Source organism: Xenopus tropicalis, chromosome 3 (genome assembly GCF_000004195.4).
Source record: "Xenopus tropicalis strain Nigerian chromosome 3, UCB_Xtro_10.0, whole genome shotgun sequence".
NCBI classification, from domain to species: Eukaryota; Metazoa; Chordata; class Amphibia; order Anura; family Pipidae; genus Xenopus; species Xenopus tropicalis.
In genome coordinates, this window is record NC_030679.2 from 119,051,958 (window position 1) to 119,075,126 (window position 23,169).

Genomic DNA, 23,169 nt, shown 5'->3' on the forward strand with positions numbered 1-23,169 from the left:
AACGAGCGAGCTGGCCGACCAATATCTGGCCTGAAATTGGCCAGATATCGATCGGCCAGGTTAAAAGATTCAGTCAGATCGGGGGCCGCATCGGCTCGTTGATGCGGTCCCCGAACCGACTGCCCCATTGCCGCCTACATAATCCGATCGTATTATTTTTTTTTTAACTTCAAGCTCCCCGATATCGCCCACCCGTAGGTGGGGATATCGGGGGAAGATCTACTCGCTTGGCGATCTCCCCAAGCGAGCGGATCTTACCGTGTATGGGGACCTTTAATGCTACTTTCCAGTTCTGCAGAAGGACCTCAGCTTGTCAGCTTTAATGTATCTGGAGATACCATTTCTTGACCTGGAGGTCCACTTGCATAATGTGGACATTTTATGGTCCCTTAGGCATCAGGATCCCCAGATATCACTAAATGATGTTTAAATATAATTTGGGCCCCTGAATGTGCCATTTATTATACAATCAATACTTGGAAAAGTTGAGTTACACTATCCAATATCCTAGATTCCGATACACAAGGAGAGATAGGCTGTAAATGTCTCTTGACAGAATCAGACAGAGTCAGAAGGATATTGCTTTTTATATGTCCAAAATGATACCTTTCCCAAGCATTATCTTACTGGCACTCTGTTAGATACTGATTGAGTTGGACAAGCTCTGAATCAGTCCATGGTCAGGGAAATAATGGCATATTCTCAGATATGGGCAGCTTCAACCATACTGTACAAATAAAGTGAGACAGTGCAGCATATAAGGCCAGATTTTCACACTTTTGAGTTGGCAGGCTATGGACCTATGTTCAGGGCCAAAATGATGCCCTTCCAGGTTGATATTTGATCAGGGATTGTTCAGATATTGAATGGACAGTCAAGAAAATCCCACTGACTGTGGATCACACCAGGACAAAAAATGTGGTTTGGTCTACTGAAGATCACAAGTCCTCAGTGTGGGTGGCCCAATCAGGCAAAGATCCCATTGTCTGGTGGCTAGTTTTTCTTCTGTACATGAACAGCTTTAGTTTTTACTATACATATAAACTGGGCAACAGGATGTGTCTTCTCACATGTAACTGTATGTCAGACACAACGTTCCATGTGCTGGGCAGATACAACACTCTGAGAGCCAAGATGGCTATCTGTTCCCAAAGATACCATGTGACTCATGCTCTTTTTATTTTCCGATCTTTAAAATCTCATCTTTGGCAGTATCATAAAGACTCTGTTTTCAAGTTTACTGAGACTGTCCAACCGATTGCAGAAGGGGTTGCAATTTAATAGGGCTGATGGGAGCATTAACCTCTGTGATTATGAGTGCGTAGGGCTTCTGGAATCCTACCCCTTAGACACTTCACTTCATACATCAAAGGAAATATCCCACCCACCCCCTGATCACGCAGCTGGAACATATAACTGGACTCCCTCTGGGTCTGTAGGATAGAATAAGCCTGTTGCTCTTCCCAGTTTCTGCATACCTACATATAACCCGCAGCTCTGCCATAAATCTCAGCCTTATTGCAAGGGGCCTGGCTATAAAGATTCCTATTTCTGGCAGATAAGAGAGCTCTGTTCTGGGTCTTGGCTCCCAGACTGTCAGTGCAGGCGGCAGTACGAGCAGCTGTCCTATAGGCAATTAACCCCCACTGTGTCTTCACTAATTCACATCATAGAAATAACATCTGTATCATCAGATCAAGGCTGGTCATTAAGGAAAGGTTGGGCCTCCCATATTTATCCAAAATATTCATGGATCCCCAGCTGTTATAAAACTGTAGCGCAACAGAATCACAAAAAGTGAATGGAGGGTCCCAGTGCAAATCTATGTTTTGGGGGCTCCTAAGCACAACTGCCAACAACCTAGGACCAAAACAACCCATAAACCCTAGGGTTTAATGCTGTCCTGGCTGCACTGTGTATATCTCTCCAACCCTGGATCCATAGGCCATGTTTCAAACATGGCCCATGGATCCAGGGTTGGAACGATGCATGCGTGTTCTGTTTATCCAGTGTATATCTATTTATCCAGTGATCATCATGTCTCTTATGTCTGCATTATTTGGAGTATCCAAGAACTGCCCATTTTATGACACTCTGACTTCATGTAATAACATCAAAACTACACATGTATGATTGTAAGTTGGCAATAAACCATATTTGGTTAAACATTCCTTTAATAACAGCTTGGTTCTGCTTTATGGCAACGGCAAAGGATATGATTCTCTGAATAAAGTTTCCATTGTTTCTGTGGGAATTCTCTGAATTTTGTGACATTTCAGGTTAAAGTCTGGGTCAGGGAGGGTTTGGGCAGGGTTATGACAGCACAGGGGTGTGGCATCAACATTCCCAAGAGAGGGATGAGAAGTAGGGTGTACCACTAAATAAAAAAAATAAAAACCAAGCCAGAATTCTGGATAAAAATGACAATTTGTTTTACATATTTGGGATTCCTGATACTGAAAACCAATATAAATACCCATCCAATTATAGAACTAATGGCCAGTACCCAAGGAGGCGCCCAATCAGAGCTGCTATCAGGAAGGAAACCGCTGCCATGAAAACACAATAGGGAAGATATAAGCTCACACTGGCAGGATATCTTAGTGAGTGACATGGGCACCCCTGAGCCTAATACATTCATAACTATATTCTGTCACTGTGAATAATCACATTCCTTCTCCTGTGTTCCACTGCCAGCTACTCTGCCCCAGATAAGTATGTACTTCCATGCACAGGCCTAGGCCACTCTCACGTGAATTATTACTCTACCACTGATCAATTGCTGTAGGATTGACCTGTGTGGCCCAGTTTGCTTTCACTTTAGTTAACTCGTGTATTTAAAAAGACAAAAGTACAACAGCTCTATGCAACTATGGGTCTAGCACCCTCACTCCCCCAAAACCACCAACATGATCTCCTTTCGGGTCTCTTTACTTTTAGCATGGACTTACTGATGGTGCTAGAACACCAAATGACACTCTGGGGGATTGGACCTTATGCATATAAAGGTAGCACCCCCACATACTTTGACACAGAGAATAAGATAACGCTTTCTTATTAAAGAGAGAGCTGATGAATGATTCTTTGGTAGCCATAAATATAATATAATATGGGTAGGGGTTTATCCAAAATTATCCAGAGAAAAGGCTGCTGTTTGTTTGCATAGAATCTTCGGGAGAGTTAAGCAAAGGTTACACTAATGGAATTTTGACAGACAGACTGGATTACTTTAGTGGCCAATGTATATACTCTCCAATGTATATATTATTTGACCAGGGAGTCTGGGCCCACTGTAAATTAACTGCCAACAACTTAGCTATGACAACACATTGGTAAAAATGCTAGCTGTCATACATGGAAGGTGCTTGATTTGAACATACGCAGGTGTGTCTTTTCATGGCCTTTGGTTAGTACTGCACCCGGGTATGTGTTATCAGTTTGTTTCTTATTACTTGCCTAGCCACTATTATTGTTAATTAAAAATGCAGTGTAACATGATGGACGGTAAGTAAAGGAAAAAGCTACTCTCATGGAGTTGGGTGACAATTTTTTCTAGAACTCGTCTTGATTCATTAACCCAGTTTGTGTAACTGCACCTTTGGCTGAATATTAAAAATATTTTCTAACTTTTCTGTAAATCTTCTTCCCTCATCACATCCCTCCCTGCAAGAAACACACCTTCTGTTTGACCGTTATATAGATTTTCTATCATCCTTTGAAGTTCTCTTGATCCTTCTCAAACCACCCCAATGCAACCCCCTTGCCCTCCGTTCCCGTGTTTCTAACTTTTTTTAAAATTAAACTTTTTTTTTACTTTGAATGTAGAATGAGATGTAAGGGACAGTACAGGAACACAGGAATTAACCAACAGACATTCAAAGGCATTGGCTACTCACAGTTTCTCCAGAATATTAAGTCCATAAAAGGAGTTGCTCTGTATTGTGCTTATCTTGTTGTTGCTCAGAATTCTGAAAATTTTAGAAAAAAAAAACATTTATCAGATTTTGTTATTATGTAAAAAATGCAAACAAACTCCTCTGTTGCTGAAATATAGGTATAATGCTGTCCATTCATGAGAATAATAGTCCCATATGAGAAAATCCAATAAGTCATAATCGCATACATGCCCATCTTCAGACTGGCCAATGGCCTGAGGCTCAGCAGCATCTTGAGTGACCAACTCTGGTGCAATTGCTCAAATTACTCATTTTTGTATCTACTTCAAACCTATGATCATAAAATTCAGCTTCCAATAAAGCTAGATTGATGCCTTTGCTGTTTGTATGGCCAGCATTACTCAGGTGGTTTCTGTATCCACTTTTATGTATTATCCCCAAATATGGGTATCATTACAGCAGGCCACACACAGCCAGATTACTGTATGACTTCACAGTGCACTATGGCCCCATACACAAATCCATTCATATGGGCCTTGAGCTGAATGAGCATGTTACATGGACTGTGCACATACTGTATGCTGATAGAGGGTCATGATTTGAGATACTGATTCTGATCCCATTAAATGGTGATCCCTAAATAAGTATGTCTGGAGCCAATATGTTAAGATTAAATAGCATGATATACATTAAGGGTTACTACCCGGCTGGTATCTGACCAGCCTAGATGGTAAACCACTAGCTAGGGCTGCCACCAGTATTACAAATCTGTCGGCAATGTACTTGCCCTGACCCTCTCGATTATCCTTTATAACTAAGGGCCCGCCTCTGCTCTGCCTATAACCCCACCCAATGTGCCTATTTCCTGGCCCTTTCCACTTTTCCCTCCGCCTAGCCCATCCATTTCCCCATCTCTTATATTGTAACCCCTCCCCCAAATTATATCATATCTCACCCCCCAGCCGAAGGCCAGTATTAGTCACAGAAAAAGGCAGCAGCCCTAGATACATTATCAAAAAGAGAGAAATAAACTCATTTACATTACATTACATTAGATTAACATTTATTTATAAAGCGCCAACATATTCCGCAGCGCTGTACAATAAGTGGGTTACATACATTGGACATACAGAGTAACATATAAAGCAATCAATAACCGATACAAGAGGTGAAGAGGGCCCTGCCCAAAAGAGCTTACAATCTACAAGGAGAAAGGGTTGAGACACAAGGTGTACACTGCTAATACTCCATGCAAGGCAAAAAATGGACACATTTCATCACGTTTTTTACTCTGCACTATGACTTGCATGGTGAACAGGGGCAATGAGGCCAGCTGAGAAACTCTACTCCAGTGGTTCTCACCCTTCCTAATGCCGCGACCCTTTAATACAGTTCCTCATGTTGTGGTGACCCCCAACCATAAAATTATTCCTAAGACCATCGGAAATATGTGTTTTCCTATGGTCTTAGGCGACCCCTGTGAAAGGGTCGTTCGACCCCCAAAGGGGTCCCGACCCACAGGTTGAGAACCACTGCTCTACTCAGAAAGCAGTGCCCCTGAAGTTACCAGGGGCATCAAAATGCCGCTCCTGGAGAGCTGATATTCTGATTTTTAAATCAGAATTTCGGCTCCTCTACTACAGAGAGCACAATAGTGATGTGGCCCCCTTTGCCCTCATACAACGCAAAAACATTAATTGTAGAGGGGTGAGGGGGAGCGGTATTCCCTAGGCCTCCTCAGGGCTGGTGCAAGTTGCGTCTAGCATTTTCAGTGTTACATCCAATGGGCTAAGCGCAAGTCTGGTGCACATATGTATGCAACCTAGTGTGGGAAACCTGGAGCTCAAGTCAGGTTCAGGGGGGTGGTAGCGCCAGGATTCCCCGGTGTGCAGTTGCCCACCATTTATCAGAAAGGTAGGATGGAACATTGGCAACCATATGGAAGTGCAGGGGCATATACTGACACAGGTACTATTATGAATGGCGCCAATTTGCCCTCCCATTGTGTCTATTTTAGAGCATCTGCACTTGTGGGTGTATTCGTCAATAATCCGCACACAGGAATCACTGCCATAACAAGGAAATGTGCCACATGTGCATTTTTCATTCCCCTGTAACTGTTAATACACTTGTAACACTGGCTCTAACCTCTGTATATAATGCTATATTCCGCCCTTTGTTCTCTAGTGCAATGCATTTTGTGCAGCCAGATGTACAATCAAGGGGTCTTTATTACAGGAAGTTGCACTCAGTGTGGGTGGAGTTCTACAAGCACCGGCACTTAACTGACTTCCTGCAGGGTTAGGGAATCAAAATGCTGGGTCATGGGGTCTTGGAACATTCAGCTGGAAAGGAATGATAAAATGTACACAGCTAAGAGATTGCTTACTTATTATTGGAAAGGAAAGTAAGAATACCCACAGTGTTGCTTTAATAGCCAACAGGGCCTGGCAGACCAGCTCCATTAATGGTGGGGCCACTTCTTTCCATTATTGTTCAATGGAATATGTTACACCCCTATATTTATATATCTGTTAACGAATGAGGTCAGTAGCATAATTAGTACTTATTGGGTGGAAGATGTAAAATTCGTAAAGTTTATATAAAGGGGTCAAATGTGAAATTTTCAAACAGACTAGTGTTTAAGGCTACTTTCCATCAATGGCAACAGGGAGCACCATATGGGAGTAGGGTCACCTATGGAGCTTTCCATTGCCATTGACAGGGCAGTTTATTAAAATCCACAGCAATTTCATGTCTAGCAAACAAAATAATTTCCTACATCTGCCAGATCTGATATATTTACCAAAACAATTATATACCTATTAATCATAGGTCTGATTGAATGCTTGAATATCAAGGATACATAAGAACAGTGTATCCAATGAACAAACAATAACAAATGGTGTAACTCCTATAAAGCTCTACATACATGGCACACAGTCATCAGCCTATATGACACCTGTTACATTTAGCATTGCCGGTATGTATTTGTGAGAAAGTCTGGTTCTATGGTGGACCCTAGGAGGACACGCCCAACACCGCAAGCTTGGGCAAATGCCCTATGGCACAATTTTCTGTTTTTGCTAATACTTTTGGCAGTGCCAATGCATGAGAGCAAGCCCCAGAGACTGCAGCCCTCGCGGCACAGAGGCAGGGTGACAGCTATAAGCTCACATATCCATGTGCCATTGACCTTATCTTACTCCAGTAAATCTAGTAGACCAGATAAGACAGATATTAGAACCTACCAGTTAATATAATCTGTGTTTATCTATAAGAGGTAGCAGATAAGGCTGCAGAGGTCAAGCAGAAATAGTGACCTAAGAAAGCGAGTGAAAAGCTGAGAAGCTGGACAAGGGGGCTGCTGTGGCTACAGCTATCTTTATGATGAGGTCACAGGTCAGTAACAGATCATCTCCATGTCCTTGGTACTCAGCCCCTTTTACATCTAGTTCTCCCTCAGCAAACCATCTTCCTTCAGCAACCAGCCGTGCCAGCAGCCAGCGCTCATTCACTGGCCCATTCATGCACAGGCTCATTAAAGCTCTTTTAATGAGCAATTAGAGCTTGTGGATGGAGGCACAGGCTAATGGGGTCAGGCCCTTGGCCTCTACTGTGTTGTCCTTGTTTGTTGGCTCTCTGACTGCTGCAGCCTAGGGCACATTCCTGATGTTTAACTCATTGGGTACTCATTGGGTACACGCCACAGAGCTGTGTTGTTGATATGGGTAATACAATGTATTGAATGTTTGTTTCTCTTGTAGGTGACACAAGGCCACAAACCCAAAATGTTTCTAATTCTCTGTACTACTGATGCAAACCAATCACTACGTGCAAAAACGTCTCTAATGACAACTGGATCCTACCCTAAATGTCTTATATGAGTGGGTGTCACATAATTGAAGCTGTCATATTCCTTAACTGCCTCCATTTGTATGTGAGGGTTGATATAAAGCCCACTGCTCTGGTTCAGTAACATAAAATAAACAAAACTAAAAATAAAGTTTAATTTGCCCCTCCACAAATGAAAAGAACATCCCTGTTTGCCATGCAGCACTTTCCATTTGTGAGGAGTTAATGAAATGAAGAGCAGAATTCAAAAGATTTCAACATCTGGTTTTCTAAAAGTAATGGGCCAATTTTCTTACGGATTGGCCAAGAGAATAAAAAATGTCTTTGTTTCATCATAAGGAGAACACTGGATCTCATTTCTTCGGCAGAGCGGACCTGGCTGATAGACTTTGTGAGGAAGAAGAAGATGTGAGCAGGAATGCTGAGGGACAGTACAAAAACGGTTGGGGGATACAGGCTTTTGGGTCAAAGGGAGCAACAAGGCCTCCAGTGTTTCTAGATATCCAAAAACCAAGGTCTGTAGGTGACAGACAACCAGGAGGTAACTGGAATAGAAGACAGAGCTGGAAAATTACTGCATTATAGACAGACCCTCTTCCCCATATGTAATATAGGGCACTAAGTTTGCCCAGAAGTAGTAACCCATAGCAACTGATTAGCTGCTATGGGTAACTGCTCCTGTGCAAACCTAGGGGCATATTTATTAAAGTGTGAAATAAGAACTCACCCACTTTCTATTCATTCCTATAGGATTTTAAGAAGCTTATTTATCAATAGGTTAAAGTTAAAATTCACCATTTGATAAACACGCTTCTAAAAGACCCACAGGAATGAATAGAAAGTAGGTGAGTTTTTATTTCATGCTTTAATAAATATGCCCCTTAGTGTCTTTTGGGACAGAAATCAAACATCCAACCTGTGTCCCCCAAGATCTTGTTCAATCACAACCCTCAACCTACATATAGGGAGTGGGTTGCACATCTGCACTTAGTACTAAGAAAGTAAAGTCAGCTTTGCCAGGGAGGAGAGTTCCCAAGTGTTTGCTTAGAAGTAACAGATAAATTGTGATAACTGATGAACTGACCTTATTAGAATAACGACAGACCCAGTGGCTGCTGGGAGTCTCAAGTATAGATGCCCTGGTCAACTGTGTGTGCAATTTCAATATCTTTTACTAAAAATGGATAATTTTCCCCCAAGGTTTAGGTGACGGGGGCTTAAGAGATTTTGGTGTGGGGCCCTCTAGACTCTGTGCGAAGAATACACAGGTTGTGTGGAGGTTAGAGAGAGTCCAGATGTTATTAATAACACAAAGAGTCTGGGACCTGCCATTTCATGTAACACTTACATATACTGGGTAATATTCAGCCTGTATCTCTGAAGCTGTTGTTCAAATACTGAAATACAAAGAGCAGCATCCCTTATAGTGTTAGGAAGCCTTCTGGTCAGGGGTGATTCTGTAACCCACACTGTCTAAGGCAGTCACAAATCTGCTTAAAAGAATGGAATTTGGCTCTTAAAATTACCAGATATGCCAGGCCTAGCCAGCCAGGCACCACGGAAGGGCACTTCGTCAACTGCACAACCCACCCTCTGCATGTGCGCAGTAACAGCGCGATGGGGCAGTGAGGGCGGCAGGAGCACACACAATAAGTTTGGAGGGGGGGGGGACGAGGGCATGGGATAAAGGTAGGCAGAAGGTGGGTTTAGGTCAAGTTCTTCCTTCTGCCCTTACTGTGTTCCACTTTCACCTACTTCTGCCTCTATTTATAGGCACAAACCTGCACCGCCCCCTTTGTGATGTCAGAGATGGGGGCAGGGTGCGTTTGGGTCTATAGATAGAGGTGGATTGCTGGGTCGGGTTGGGCACGGGTGGTTGGGGTCAGGTCGACTTTTTATCGACACGTACATCACTAATATGCAGCAACTTTTATTCAATTTACCAATCTTAACCCTAATTAATATGCAGTGGAAAATGACACCCAAGCTGTCGTGTTGTTTTCCATTGTTTCCACCTGAATTGTAATTACTGGCCATTTTGTTAGTCCCTTGTGTGTGTAGGCGCAACATGCATGGGGAGTCCTGGAAGTAACACTTCTTCTAGGCGGTTGGTAATTCCAGGGCTTCCTTGCACCCATGTATTGGTGTCTAGGCACACAGGCACTGGTCTATGGTAACTTAGAGCAGCAACCCTGGCATATGCCAGAGAATCATATTTCCAGTCCAGGCCTATTAAATGTATGATACCCAATAATAGACATCATGATTATTATGAATCTCTCTGTGTAATATTTTACATATATAAGTGACTGTAGGTAAGAACTCCAGCCTCTTATCATTTTATACTGTTGAGCAGACACATGGTTCTCTTATCTTTTCCCTATGACAAATAAACCTCTGATTGGAGTAAATACCTTTCATAATTTCAGGTGCAAGTCATCCTTAGAATGAATACTTGGATTGGATATAAATGACACCTCTATTGGCCTTTGCCACTATGTATATGGGGCAGAGTGTTGCCATGTGATCTGACTGCTGTTACAGACAGTTCCAGCACGGGATCAGCCCCTGAAGTGCTTCCAGATTGTGTCTAGACACCAATGCAGGTAGGAGGGAGCGATGGCTTACAGTAAACAGAACTGGTTATTATTTGCAAGGAGTTCAGGAAAATTGGCTCAAGATGTACTTTGGGGCCTGAACACTTATTGTACACTAAAAAAACTGCCATGAGAAGTAGGCCAATATATAAGAAAAAAGAACAAAGAAAGTGGGTTATAGACATTTGGTTATATGTGGTGAGCAAGAGATAATGTACTATCCTAGAACAAGTACTATCTTACTTTGAATTAGAAAGCTATTAGAGGTCACTAAGGAGCAACGGGATCAAATCAAAGAGAAAGAGCAGGTTATGGGACTCTGAGTTGACTTTTAATATCCTTATATGTCACAACAATTGACACATTTTCCAAAAAGTTCCTATCTCAGAAACAATCCACAAATAACATGCCAAACACATGGCGAATTATAATCCCCATAACACTTTGTATTATAAATGCAGGGCCATATTCATGTAAGAAGAAAAACCCAGAACACATGACAAGATTAATTTGTTGGCAATTTCATATATAATAGCCCAGAACACAATGCAGTGCCAGTTCTGTGTATAATACCCTTACAAAACATGGCAGGATAAAAACATTTTCTCCTAATTCCAGTTTTTTCCAATGCACTTTAATAGAGTTTTTGCGTGATAAACAGTGAGATAAGGTTTTTCTGAATTGAACTGCATCTCAATTTGAAGTGATCAAGCACTTTTTTCACCGAGCTGAATCTGGCCCTATGTTTGAATATCTTCCAAATGAGACAGACCAATGCCTAAGGGATCAGTCCTGTTATCTAGAGGGCAAAAGAGACAAATGAAAGGCAACATCTCCAGGACTGTCCCATCAGCCACTTCTAAGACAGATATGGCGGCGTAGAGAAGGGCCGGCTCTGCCTCTCATTGCATTGCTCTATGAATACTAAGAATTTTCTTGCACCACAGACTCTGCTTAACATCTCACTAATGCAATCCAGGACAAGTTGTGAATGGCATATTTATCTTAAAGTACCTGGTAAAATCTTAAATGTAAATAGACGCCCCATCCAGAAAAAGGCCTAGTTCTGCAGGCTGCAGAATATAAAACACACATGTTCTGTGTCAGGAGGAAAAGAAAACAGAATGGACTGACTGGAAAGGACCTTGGAATAGTATAAATAGCCCTCAAGTAGTGCTGCTGTCAACTGTGTGCCCGTCTGTCTGCAGCTCCCTCTCAGAGCCGCCACAGCTGCAAAACATCCGCAGTACATTGAGAGGAGATAAGCCCAAGGGCCACTAGCACTTCATGTCATTTGCCATCTTATGGCACCACAGGCATGCCAGCTAATATTATATATTAATATATATATATTATTGGTTATTGCCCCAATATAAGGAATGCTCTCATTACATAATTACCCTCTTTTTATAACATCTTTTCAATGTTATGCACAGTCTTCAAGCTAAATTAACTGTATGCATAGGGTTGTACCTTCCATGTTCTTCTTACGGGTCCTTGATATTAGGGGCGGAGCAATTATATTATTGCTCAGGACTTTTGTAGCTAGACAAAAAATTTGGTTGACTCTCACGACTTACACTCAGAAATATGTCAATTTTCCGAAAACATTCAATGAAGGTGTTAGATGATTTGCAGGAAAAGAACAGCACAGTGGAAGAATCCCACTGCAAGGTGTGAATGCACTGCTACCCTCCCACAGCGCGAGCTTGTTACTAACTCAGAGATAATGGCATAAATGTTCATTGTGGTAACAGTTTAGATACTTGAAGCCTGCTGTAGTTTAAAGACCTTGAATAAGTCAACGGGACAAAATGTCCTTATCACAGGAATTTGGTCTGGACACCTCCGTTACAGTGCAGATTCAAAGGGAAAAAAACATTATTATTATTATTAACATTTATTTATAAAGCACCAACATATTCCGCAGCGCTGTACAATAAGTGGGTTTCATACATTGGACACAGAGTAACATATAAAGCAATCAATAGCCGATACAAGATGTGAAGAGAGCTCTGCCCAAAAGAGCTTACAAACATTAGGAACTTATAGTCTTTGGGAATGGTTTTTGCCATTAGAGACTAGGATGGGATCTGTTCTCTGTTATGGGTTAACCTACAACTTGTTATTTTTTTTTGGGACCCACTATTGTGCTGCCAGAGACTGACAAAAGGAAAAAATAATCAGTAATGCCTAGAACTGCCATTTAGACATCAGGACTTGATTAGGAAGCTGACAGATGACAAATAGGCAAAGGTTCCACCAGGAGGAGATGAAAAATGTGGAACCAACAGATTGATTTTGCTGGAGCTACAAGGTCATTTGGGGTGACCCTGGGAGTTCAAGGCGGATAGGTTCATTTAATTCATGTACTCTACAAAAGAAGGATGTAGAACTAACCCTGCCATGCCCCAGTCAGTCATCAACTTCCATTAAAATGAACACATAGCTTTAGTTGTTTGGGCTCAGGAGGCAAAGGGACCGACTTTGCACACTTCCAAAAGTGCCCTGCTTAGAACCACATTTCCATAAACATATTACTCTGCACAGGAAACCTTATTTATCTGCATATTTGAGTTTCTATAGAGCAGGGATCCCCTACCTTTTTCGCTCGTGGGGGGTGCCAAATAAGGGCTGTAATGGATATTTGGTAGGCCCCCGTGAACTGCTGGCCTGCAGGAGGATCTGCTTGCAGTAAAACTATGTCTCTGTGCTTACAATGCTTGTCTTTAAACCAGTAATTTAAAAATGGGCACCTACTTTGAGGCCACTGGGAGCAACCAAGGGGGTGGTGAGCAACATGTTGCTCACAAAACACTGCTTGGGAATCACTGCTATAGAGTGTCAACAACCAGATGAGGTAAAATCATGGAAAGGTGATAACCAAACATGACGTCTGTTGTCCTTAGTTTCATGAAAACATGGTGGAACCTTCATGGCTGGGGGTATATATGCACCCAATCCACCAGCCTTTACTAATTCCCTTTGGCACCCTGAGCACTCTATATAAAAATTCTGACCTACCAAAGAATACCCAGGTGTAATTATGGACATTTTACGCAGACACCACACTAGCTACAGAAGTCATAGGCTGAAATCTACCCCTTTAAACACAGTCCCCTAAACTGTCATGTGCAGCCCTTGCCTCAGCTGACTGACTACTGGCTGCCACCCCAGCAGGATGAGTAAATGTCCCAAGTTTCCTCAAAGGGGATTTCTGGCGGCCATCTTGAGACTGGATTAGAACCGTATGTGGTGGGCGGCTGTGCACATCTGCTTTGTGTTGAGAAGCTGCAGACATATAGTGTGTGCGTGTGTGATAAGCAGAATCCCAGCACCAGTCCAGAAGAGCTCTGCAACGTATCTGAGCGTCCAGGAGAGATGCTGGGGGTGGGATGTTCCACTGTGAAACCTTCTGGCAGAAGGAGGCAGATATGGGGCCCACCGAAAGGGTGATAAAGATTGCATGGGGGATTAACCTGTTCCATGTCATCACTAAAATTATCCATTGGATACTAATGACTGCCCAGTTGTTTAAAGGAAAAGCATAGCCTATATGATTTCAGCTTTACAAATACATAGCTTTATGGTTTCAGCTGTGCAGAACCGGACATAGTTTATCAAAATTAAGTGAATGTTCATGTGCAGTGGGGTGTATTCCAGATCAGTCTCATTAAGCACCAACAGTGTTTCATAACAGCCTTACCATAGGAACACAGGAGCAAGAAAAAAAACTGGAAATTAAGAGTAAAAAGGGAAAATGCTTTCCTATATATATATATATATATATATATATATATATATATATATATATATATATATATGTATATATATAGTATTCTATGGAAATAATAACTGTTATACATGCTGTATATTAGATAATGGTTTCTAATATTAATATTTCTAATATTACTGTGCAATGCTGCCTTCAGTAATCACTGGGCCCCATACTACTAACTTAGCAAGGACCCTTGGGTGGTGGGCCCTCCCACTAAGTAAAATGTGATCCCAATAAAAATATAAACCCTTGCATGCACAGCCATGCCCCTGATTAACTATGGTCCTCCCCAATTGCCCATTATTCTTCCAAATCCCTTACTACTCCTGCACTTTGCCATCTGCCATGGAGCACCTTACTGCAGTAGCCCCTGTTCCCCATGATGGCAGCCCTGGTAGGAGGAAACTGGTGTACCTGAAGAAAACCCATGCAGACACAGGGAGAACATACAGAGCAGAGCCCTAGCTGAATGGAACGTAAGACATATATCTAGTGGCTCTGTGGAAGTCATTTCTTTTCTATGGACCCAGAATTTACTCCTCTGCAGTAATGCTTTATTTGGTGGCTAGTAGTGGCCTGTTAGGGCCTGTTATTCCATTCACCCAATAAAAGTTTCCTACATTAGCATTGTTCCATTAGGCTTGTGTCTCATGCAGCAAGTATATTGTAACAAATCAACACAGAGACCAACAATACAAATAAAACTATGTCATATCCCTTGGCTGCTTCTAGCCATTATATAGTATGGCCTGCTAGCCTGGGAGCAATAGTGAAATAGTATTTGACCCATCTAACCGATATCGCAAAGGCTGCGGTCTCATCGATCGGCCAGGCTAAAAGATTTTGATCGGGTGCCATTAATCTACGTTTAGGGCTAATTCAGCAGGTGGAGGTAGAATTTCTATTGTTTCTACCTCCATATCTGACAATTCAGCCCTGAACAACAATGAAGGGCGGGAACAATCTTCGTTATTTACGTGTATGGCCACCTTTAAGCTGGCCATACACATTCTGATTTTAGTTGTCCTACACTGAACATTTGGATATTAATCGTACGTTTTAATGCAATAATCTAAAACTAACATTCAGGCTGAAAATTGTAAACTAAAAATAACCCGATGATATTTTGCCCATTAATAATTGCAAGACAACAATTGTACACAAGTTATGTCCTGGAAATATATTGTAGGTCACCTGTGGGTTTCATCAGATACACAATATATGAGCAGATTTTATCAGAAATTTTGTAACCTGTCCGACTGACTAAACAACGACCAGCATGGTACAAAAATTGTGGGGAAGATAATGGGCAACAATCATACAAAACTTTGACTGGTACGATTATATCGGTGTGTGTATGGCCAGCTTTAGTGTCAAGTTAGTACATTGGACAGAAAACACTACTTTTATCTTTAGTTGGACAGCGAACGGATAATCACATCAGTATAAGGCTGCTCTGATAATTGTTGTGCAAGCAGCAGTACCTCCGGGTGCCTTTGTGTTAGTAACTGACCTGGGACCGTCAGGGTACTCTAACTTTCATATCACAAGTAGTCTATACCATGCCTCGCTGCCCTGTCACTTTCTTTCTGTATCGTCAGTGCTGATCTGTCTAACACTGAAGTCTTATCCTGCCATTAGTATTGACACACACACGGATACACACACACAACCTCATAATATTTCTGTTACCAATTAAACAAAAACAAGAAATTGCGCAAAAGGCAAGCCCACTGGGGGTGAGAATTGTAAGCTGCTCATTCCATGTCTAGTTGAATCCACATTTTAATTTACTTTTCAATTATGTTTCTTGCTACTGTGCTTGGAAAACACCCAGTTAAATAGAGTCGGTAGTACAGAAAATTGTAGCTATGATAGGCCTCTATAAATGTACCAAGCCTGAGCGACCTTGCAGTCATTATTAATGATTCCTTTCATTTTCCTATAGAGAGGGAAGTGTAAAGGCATTATTTATTTAGCCTGAAGTAGTATACTTTCCTGTATAATATGGTATATCTCTCCAAATTCATGAATGTATATCGGTATCTATAATTATATTAGCTTCACTGAGACCTGACAGTTACAGCTGGGCAACTGCTATTGTAAAGTTCTAGGTTATTCACATTATAGCAAGTCTTAACTGTAAAATACAGGTATGGGATTCCTTATCTGGAAACCCGTTATCCAGAAAGTTCCGAATTACGGAAAGGCCATCTCCCATAGACTCCATTATAAGCAAATAATTCTAATTTTAAAAATGATTTCCTTTTTCTCTGTAATAATAAAACAGTACCTTGTACTTGATCCCAACTAACATATAATTAATCCTTATTGGAGGCAAAACAATCCTATTAGGTGTATTCCATATTTAACTGAATTTTAGCAGACTTAAGTTATGGAGACCCAAATTACGGAAAGATCCCTTATCCGTAAAACCCCGGGTCCCAAGCATTCTGGATAAAAGGTCCCATGCCTGTATTTCCACATTTACCCAATGCAGGTGTGCCTTCCTAAGTGACCTGCCTCCCAGGCCTCTCAGAGAGTTAATTTTGTAGGCAATTATGAATAATATATGGTGCTGGTTTCACTTTGGGCTAAAAATAATTCCTATCTGTAAAAATGGCCCCTTTAAGGATCAAACTTGAGTAGTCTTTTTCCAACCCAAAATAACAATATCATACTCATACTTCTCACTTTATGCCGAGCAGCAACACTTGGAACAGAAGTCTATCTATCACACATGGAACAAGGAGCGTGATTTCTGCCTCTCTGCAAACCCACCAAGACGGTGCATTTTTGGGATATTTTCATATGTGCACATGTGCATCAATCAGTGGCTCAGTCATTGCAGCAGACCTACATATGGTAACAACTGAACCACTCGGACTTATGTAAATATATCCTGGAGCCATGAAATATTAATGGGCCTGAAATCCTACCCAGGATATATACTGTACTGCAGCACCGCGCATGGAGAAAAGTGCCCAAAGGGGCTGCTTTGCGCTAACAATCTCCTGCATGGTGCAGCCAGTCAACACTCACATCACATACATGTTCTGTATATCCAGGCTATTTTTCTATCATTTATAGCATGGATGTCTAAAACTATAACTTACAGAACCCAGTCTTTGGTTGTTGTAGTTAAAAAGAAAGATAAAGCATTACAGTTTGGATTTCAGTGCCTATTTATACAGCAGACAGAATACACAACCACTTTCAGCTACATAATAAAAGGCAATTTTCTAAGCGAAGCTTCCAGAGCCTTTCCTTCCTCCTTCATCTAATGCAGAAGAATTCTCTCTAAGAATTCCAGCATATCTGCCCCCATCTTAATCAGCCACAAATTTTAGTAGATGTAACATTATCAGCAGTCATAAAACTGCATGCGAATAGGCACAAGTTGGCTGCAAGGAAAGGTTGGCACATTGATGGGACACAGGCATTCACTTAATGCTCTTTAACTGCATTTGATTTAAGTGGTGCAACACACAAAGGGAGTTCTGTACATGTATGGGATCCATTATCTGGAAACCCATTATCCAGAAAGATCCAAATTACAGGAAGGCTGTCTTCCATAGATTCCATTTCAATCAAATAATTCAGATTTTTTAAATTGATTTCTTTTTCTCTGTAATAATAAAACAGTACTTTGTACTTCATATAAATTAATCCTTATTGAATGCAAAACAATCCTATTGGGTTTAATTAATGTTTTATTGGAGATCCAAATTATGGATCGATCCCTTATCTGGAATATCCCAGTTCCTGGCATTCTGGATAATGAGTCCTATACCTGTACTTACTTCCGGGATAGGGCAGGATGTCATGGGCAGTGGGGTACAAAGAGAGAGAATTTTTCCTTGTTTAACATCACCTGGAGCACTGCAGCTAGGGCACTCTTCATTTAAACAGCTGGTCATCTTCTACTGCCCTGTGCCCAAGTGTTTATATAGCCCAGCCTACATACATATTGATATGATATCAGTGTAACGCTATATTATTAACCGCTTACCCCTTTTGTAAAGGTTATTTCTGCCTGGCAGGAGATAGAAGCCAGACAGAGGACCAACTTTCATTCAGGGTTGATGAGTTGATGAGAGTCAGGCTGGATACAGTAAAGCGGGTGCGTGGGATTAACACGTGGCCCAGCCCACAGCTGCACCGCACATTTCCTTTCCCAGACAGAGCAGAGCTGGTGGGAATACAAAAGGACAGTGTGCAGGAAAGCAGGTCGGAGGGTCCCACCTCAATGCAATACTCTTTGGTCCAACCATAAAAAAACCCCACAAAATGATGTCCATAATCTGTGGTTACAAGACAAGAATAATGACGCATTGGGTAAATATATGGTAGATCAGTGCATTAAAGTGCAGTGTATTTGGGACGTGCTATCTTGTGCTATATACACTATACTATATACACAGTCTATCGAATCTACCTACAGTATCTACAGTGGTGTGAAAAACTATTTGCCCCCTTCCTGATTTCTTATTCTTTTGCATGTTTGTCACACAAAATGTTTCTGATCATCAAACACATTTAACTATTAGTCAAAGATAACACAAGTAAACACAAAATGCAGTTTTTAAATGAGGGTTTTTATTATTTAGGGAGAAAAAAAATCCAAACCTGCATGGCCCTGTGTGAAAAAGTAATTGCCCCCTGAACCTAATAACTGGTTGGGCCACCCTTAGCAGCAATAACTGCAATCAAGCGTTTGCGATAACTTGCAACGAGTCTTTTACAGCGCTCTGGAGGAATTTTGGCCCACTCATCTTTGCAGAATTGTTGTAATTCAGCTTTATTTGAGGGTTTTCTAGCATGAACCGCCTTTTTAAGGTCATGCCACAACATCTCAATACGATTCAGGTCAGGACTTTGACCAGGCCACTCCAAAGTCTTCATTTTGTTTTTCTTCAGCCATTCAGAGGTGGATTTGCTGGTGTGTTTTGGGTCATTGTCCTGCTGCAGCACCCAAGATCGCTTCAGCTTGAGTTGACGAACAGATGGCCGGACATTCTCCTTCAGGATTTTTTGGTAGACAGTAGAATTCATGGTTCCCTCTATCACAGCAAGCCTTCCAGGTCCTGAAGCAGCAAAACAACCCCAGACCATCACAATACCACCACCATATTTTACTGTTGGTATGATGTTCTTTTTCTGAAATGCTGTGTTACTTTTACGCCAGATGTAACGGGACACGCACCTTCCAAAAAGTTCAACTTTTGTCTCGTCGGTCCACAAGGTATTTTCCCAAAAGTCTTGGCAATCATTGAGATGCTTTTTAGCAAAATTGAGATGAGCCTTAATGTTCTTTTTGCTTAAAAGTGGTTTGCGCCTTGGAAATCTGCCATGCAGTCCGTTTTTGCCCAGTCTCTTTCTTATGGTGGAGTCGTGAACACTGACCTTAATTGAGGCAAGTGAGGCCTGCAGTTCTTTAGATGTTGTCCTGGGGTCTTTTGTGGCCTCTCGGATGAGTTGTCTCTGCGCTCTTGGGGTAATTTTGGTCGGCCGGCCACTCCTGGGAAGGTTCACCACTGTTCCATGTTTTTGCCATTTGTGGATAATGGCTCTCACTGTGGTTTGCTGGAGTCCCAAAGCTTTAGAAATGGCTTTATAACCTTTACCAGACTGATAGATCTCAATTACTTTTGTTCTCATTTGTTCCTGAATTTCTTTGGATCTTGGCATGATGTCTAGCTTTTGAGGTGCTTTTGGGCTACTTCTCTGTGTCAGGTAGCTCCTATTTAAGTGATTTCTTGATTGAAACAGGTGTGGCAGTAATCAGGCCTGGGGGTGACTACAGAAATTGAACTGGGGGTGGGATAAACCACAGTTGTTATTTTTTAACAAGGGGGGCAATCACTTTTTCACACAGGGCCATGTAGATTTGGAGTTTTTTTTCTCCCTTAATAACGTAAACCTTCATTTAAAAACTGCATTTTGTGTTCAATTATGTTATCTTTGACTAATAGTTAACGGTTTTTGATGAGCAGAAACATTTAAGTGTGACAAACATGCAAAAGAATAAGAAATCAGGAAGGGGGCAAATAGTTTTTCACACCACTGTATCTATCTATCTATAAGCCCCTCTTCTTCACAACAGAAACCTAACCTGACAAGTTTGTCCGTATTTAGAAGGGTCTATAGATTAGAAAACTAGTAAATACCTATCAAGACTCTTTATCTGAACTGACTTATCCATACAATTGTCACAAGATATGTTTCAGCTTATCCCAAGTATAGGATGATGCCCAGTATCTTCCAACTGAAGACTGGCGGGCAAAATGCCAGTTCCCCCATGTGTAAATACAATTATGCCTATACTGTAAACAAATGCACAACACAGGAATGTTCTGGCAGCATAATAGGCCAATGCTCTTTGGCATTTAACCTGCCATCTGTTTTCTGAATGAAAGATGATATATAAAAAGCAATTGCACAGTTGTTAGATGACTTCCATAAACAACATTCTAGTAGTTCATTTAATGATGAATGTCTCCTTTAAATGAAAGCCCTTCTACATGCAAGTGGTAATTACAATAACTGAGAATATTTTCCCTTTGTACTAGAACTACTAATCATGCCCATGTATGAATAAATGGGTATGTTAGAAAGAAAAATGAAGACCCAACTTATTCATTAATATGCCCATACAGCTCAACTTTCCCATTATTTTTCAAGGAACAATAAGGAAGCGTATTTCCTCTGCGAGGCTGAAGAGTCATTAGGGCGGCGCACAGAGGTTGCAGATAAGACTCTCTTCTGGGCCGTCTCCAGGATAAGCCCCTTTAACACAACACAATACACTTGACAGGTCAGTTCCTAAGTGAGCACGTGTCAAGCCTATTGCCAGCTCCCCCAGTGCTCCCACAATAGGAGATGGGATGCTATAGAAATGCTTTACACAAGGGCTTGGTCCATTCACACTGTACAAGATGAATGAAAAGAAGAGTCTAAGCTGTGGGGGCTTTAGGGTGCATGGATCAGCAGAAATATGTGGGACACTCTATTCATTATCAAGTAAATGGGTCACATGGGAAGCTTAGTGTAGGTACATGACAACTGTCAGCAGTGACACATCTATTAACTGCCAATAACATTTCTTTTACATTCTTAAGCACTTTGAATTTAACTAAAGGCTCATTGGTTAATTTGGAAACAAATAGTAAAACCAAGCTGGATAGACATGCAGTCAATGTCAGACTGGGCCTCCTAGGGCCCTCAACATCCTGGGGCTCCCGTCACAACAGAAAAGGCTGGCAAATGCTCAAGCTGTACAACTGTATCTGTTGTCTGTACCTAGCTTATGTTTAATTGCACAAGACTAACCTGCATTGGTTGCTTTGGGTGCAGCGTTGGTGCATTGAACCACTTTGTACAAAATTCATATCTATCTAGACTAAACAGGTGCTAGTGAGGAGCAAAAGGAGTGCTACTTATTTACCATCAGGCACCATTCCCTGTTGTGAATCAGAAAAGCCAAAAGTGTGCTGAGTTCCATAGTTCTACTTCTGCATTGCTGGCACCCCGAGAGGGGTTAATTCCCATCACCCACAGAGACCTACCCAACCTCATGTCAGAAATGTTCCCAGCAGACTAAACTGCATGTAATAACAGTTGACTGACCAACCCCAGCCTTGCAGCTCTCTAATTATCCAGCAGGCTGATTTATAGCTTCTAATTAACAGGAATGCTTGAAAAAAATGAGCAAGAAAACTGGCCTTAATTGCACCCTTCATTACAGAACCATTAGAGCCGCACACACGGTTAGGCCCAAACGGCGCAGGGCTATAGCTGTATGTTTGTGTCCTGCCATCAATAACCTGTGCACTATTTACATTTTACTAGAGCTACATTAGGATTATGGGCAATGCTATGGGATGGCACTCAGAGGTTCTTTTTCCCCTCAAAATCTTCCAAAATCTTAATGGACAAATAAATAGATCTCCTAATGTTTAGTGTATAGTTGACTTAATGCAATTATCCCTTCCCAGTAATAGTTCTACACTCAGGCATGACTGTGCCTTCCAGCTATTTAGAAAGAGGATATCCATGACGCAATGAAGGTTGTTATGCTGTAAAACCGCCGCGAGGGAGTGTTCAGTCTCACTCAGTAAATGGTCCGCTGGGACTGGAACAAACCCTAACAGGAAATAATCTGGCGTAAATGATTTTCTCCCTTAGCTTTTATTGGGAGATTGATATCGAGATGAAACTCATACAGTACGGTCAATATCACTGGGTAATAGAAATAGTTAATATACAAAAAAAGCACATTTTCTGGGTCACTAAAGGAAAGTTCTTATTTCCAGAGGGATTGACTGGTGTGGGTGCTACAGATAAATGCACAATGGACAATGGCAAAAGGGGTTAATCTGGGCAATTTGCATTTTCAGGTGAGGATTCTACTAGGGCACAACAGATGGTGATTTTGGCAACCACAGCCCTTTAGCAGGGAAGATCTGTGCCCCCAAAGATGCCCCAGTAGCTCCCCATCTTCTTTTCTGCTGACTCCTTGCACATACTCAGTGTTGCTTTCAGAGCTTAGGGAGCAACTCACAATATACTGTATATACAGAATATAAATGTCACAATACTAGATAATTACTACATGGCAGCTCTGAAACCAGTGCAGTTTGCATCAGAATGTAATCCTCAGCCCTGTAGCATCAGCATATATGACAGGCCAGCATCATTTTCTGCTTGCTAATTTGCAACAAACCCTAAGCTTAGCTTCCCAACAGCTGCTCAGATCCCACTGAGCATGGGCATGTCACTGACACTCCTAACAAAATTCAAGATGGTGATCCTCTGTGCAGAACTTTGAAGGCCTGAAGAATCATTATTATTACAGAGATGTTAAATCTGTAGGCTGGTTCAGTAAGTTCAGAATATAAAATATAGCATTTTTGGACACATTTCTGGCCACACCCTAAATCTACTGAGCCATACCTTATGACACACTGATGTTTTATTACACTGTCCTACTTTTACATATGTCCCTTTGCTTTTCAACTTAGGGATCACCAGTAAAAGCAAG

General features: G+C 41.5%; 1 protein-coding gene across 1 annotated transcript in view; it reads right to left on the minus strand.

Moving 5' to 3' along the window:
- Positions 1-23,169, minus strand: part of adgra2 (adhesion G protein-coupled receptor A2) — a 91,186-nt gene that overhangs the window by 36,286 nt on the left and 31,731 nt on the right. The window contains exon 2 of the mRNA XM_002932954.4: positions 3,897-3,968. Within this exon, the coding sequence (XP_002933000.2) occupies positions 3,897-3,968 (72 nt within the window). The remainder of the gene's footprint in view (positions 1-3,896; positions 3,969-23,169) is intronic.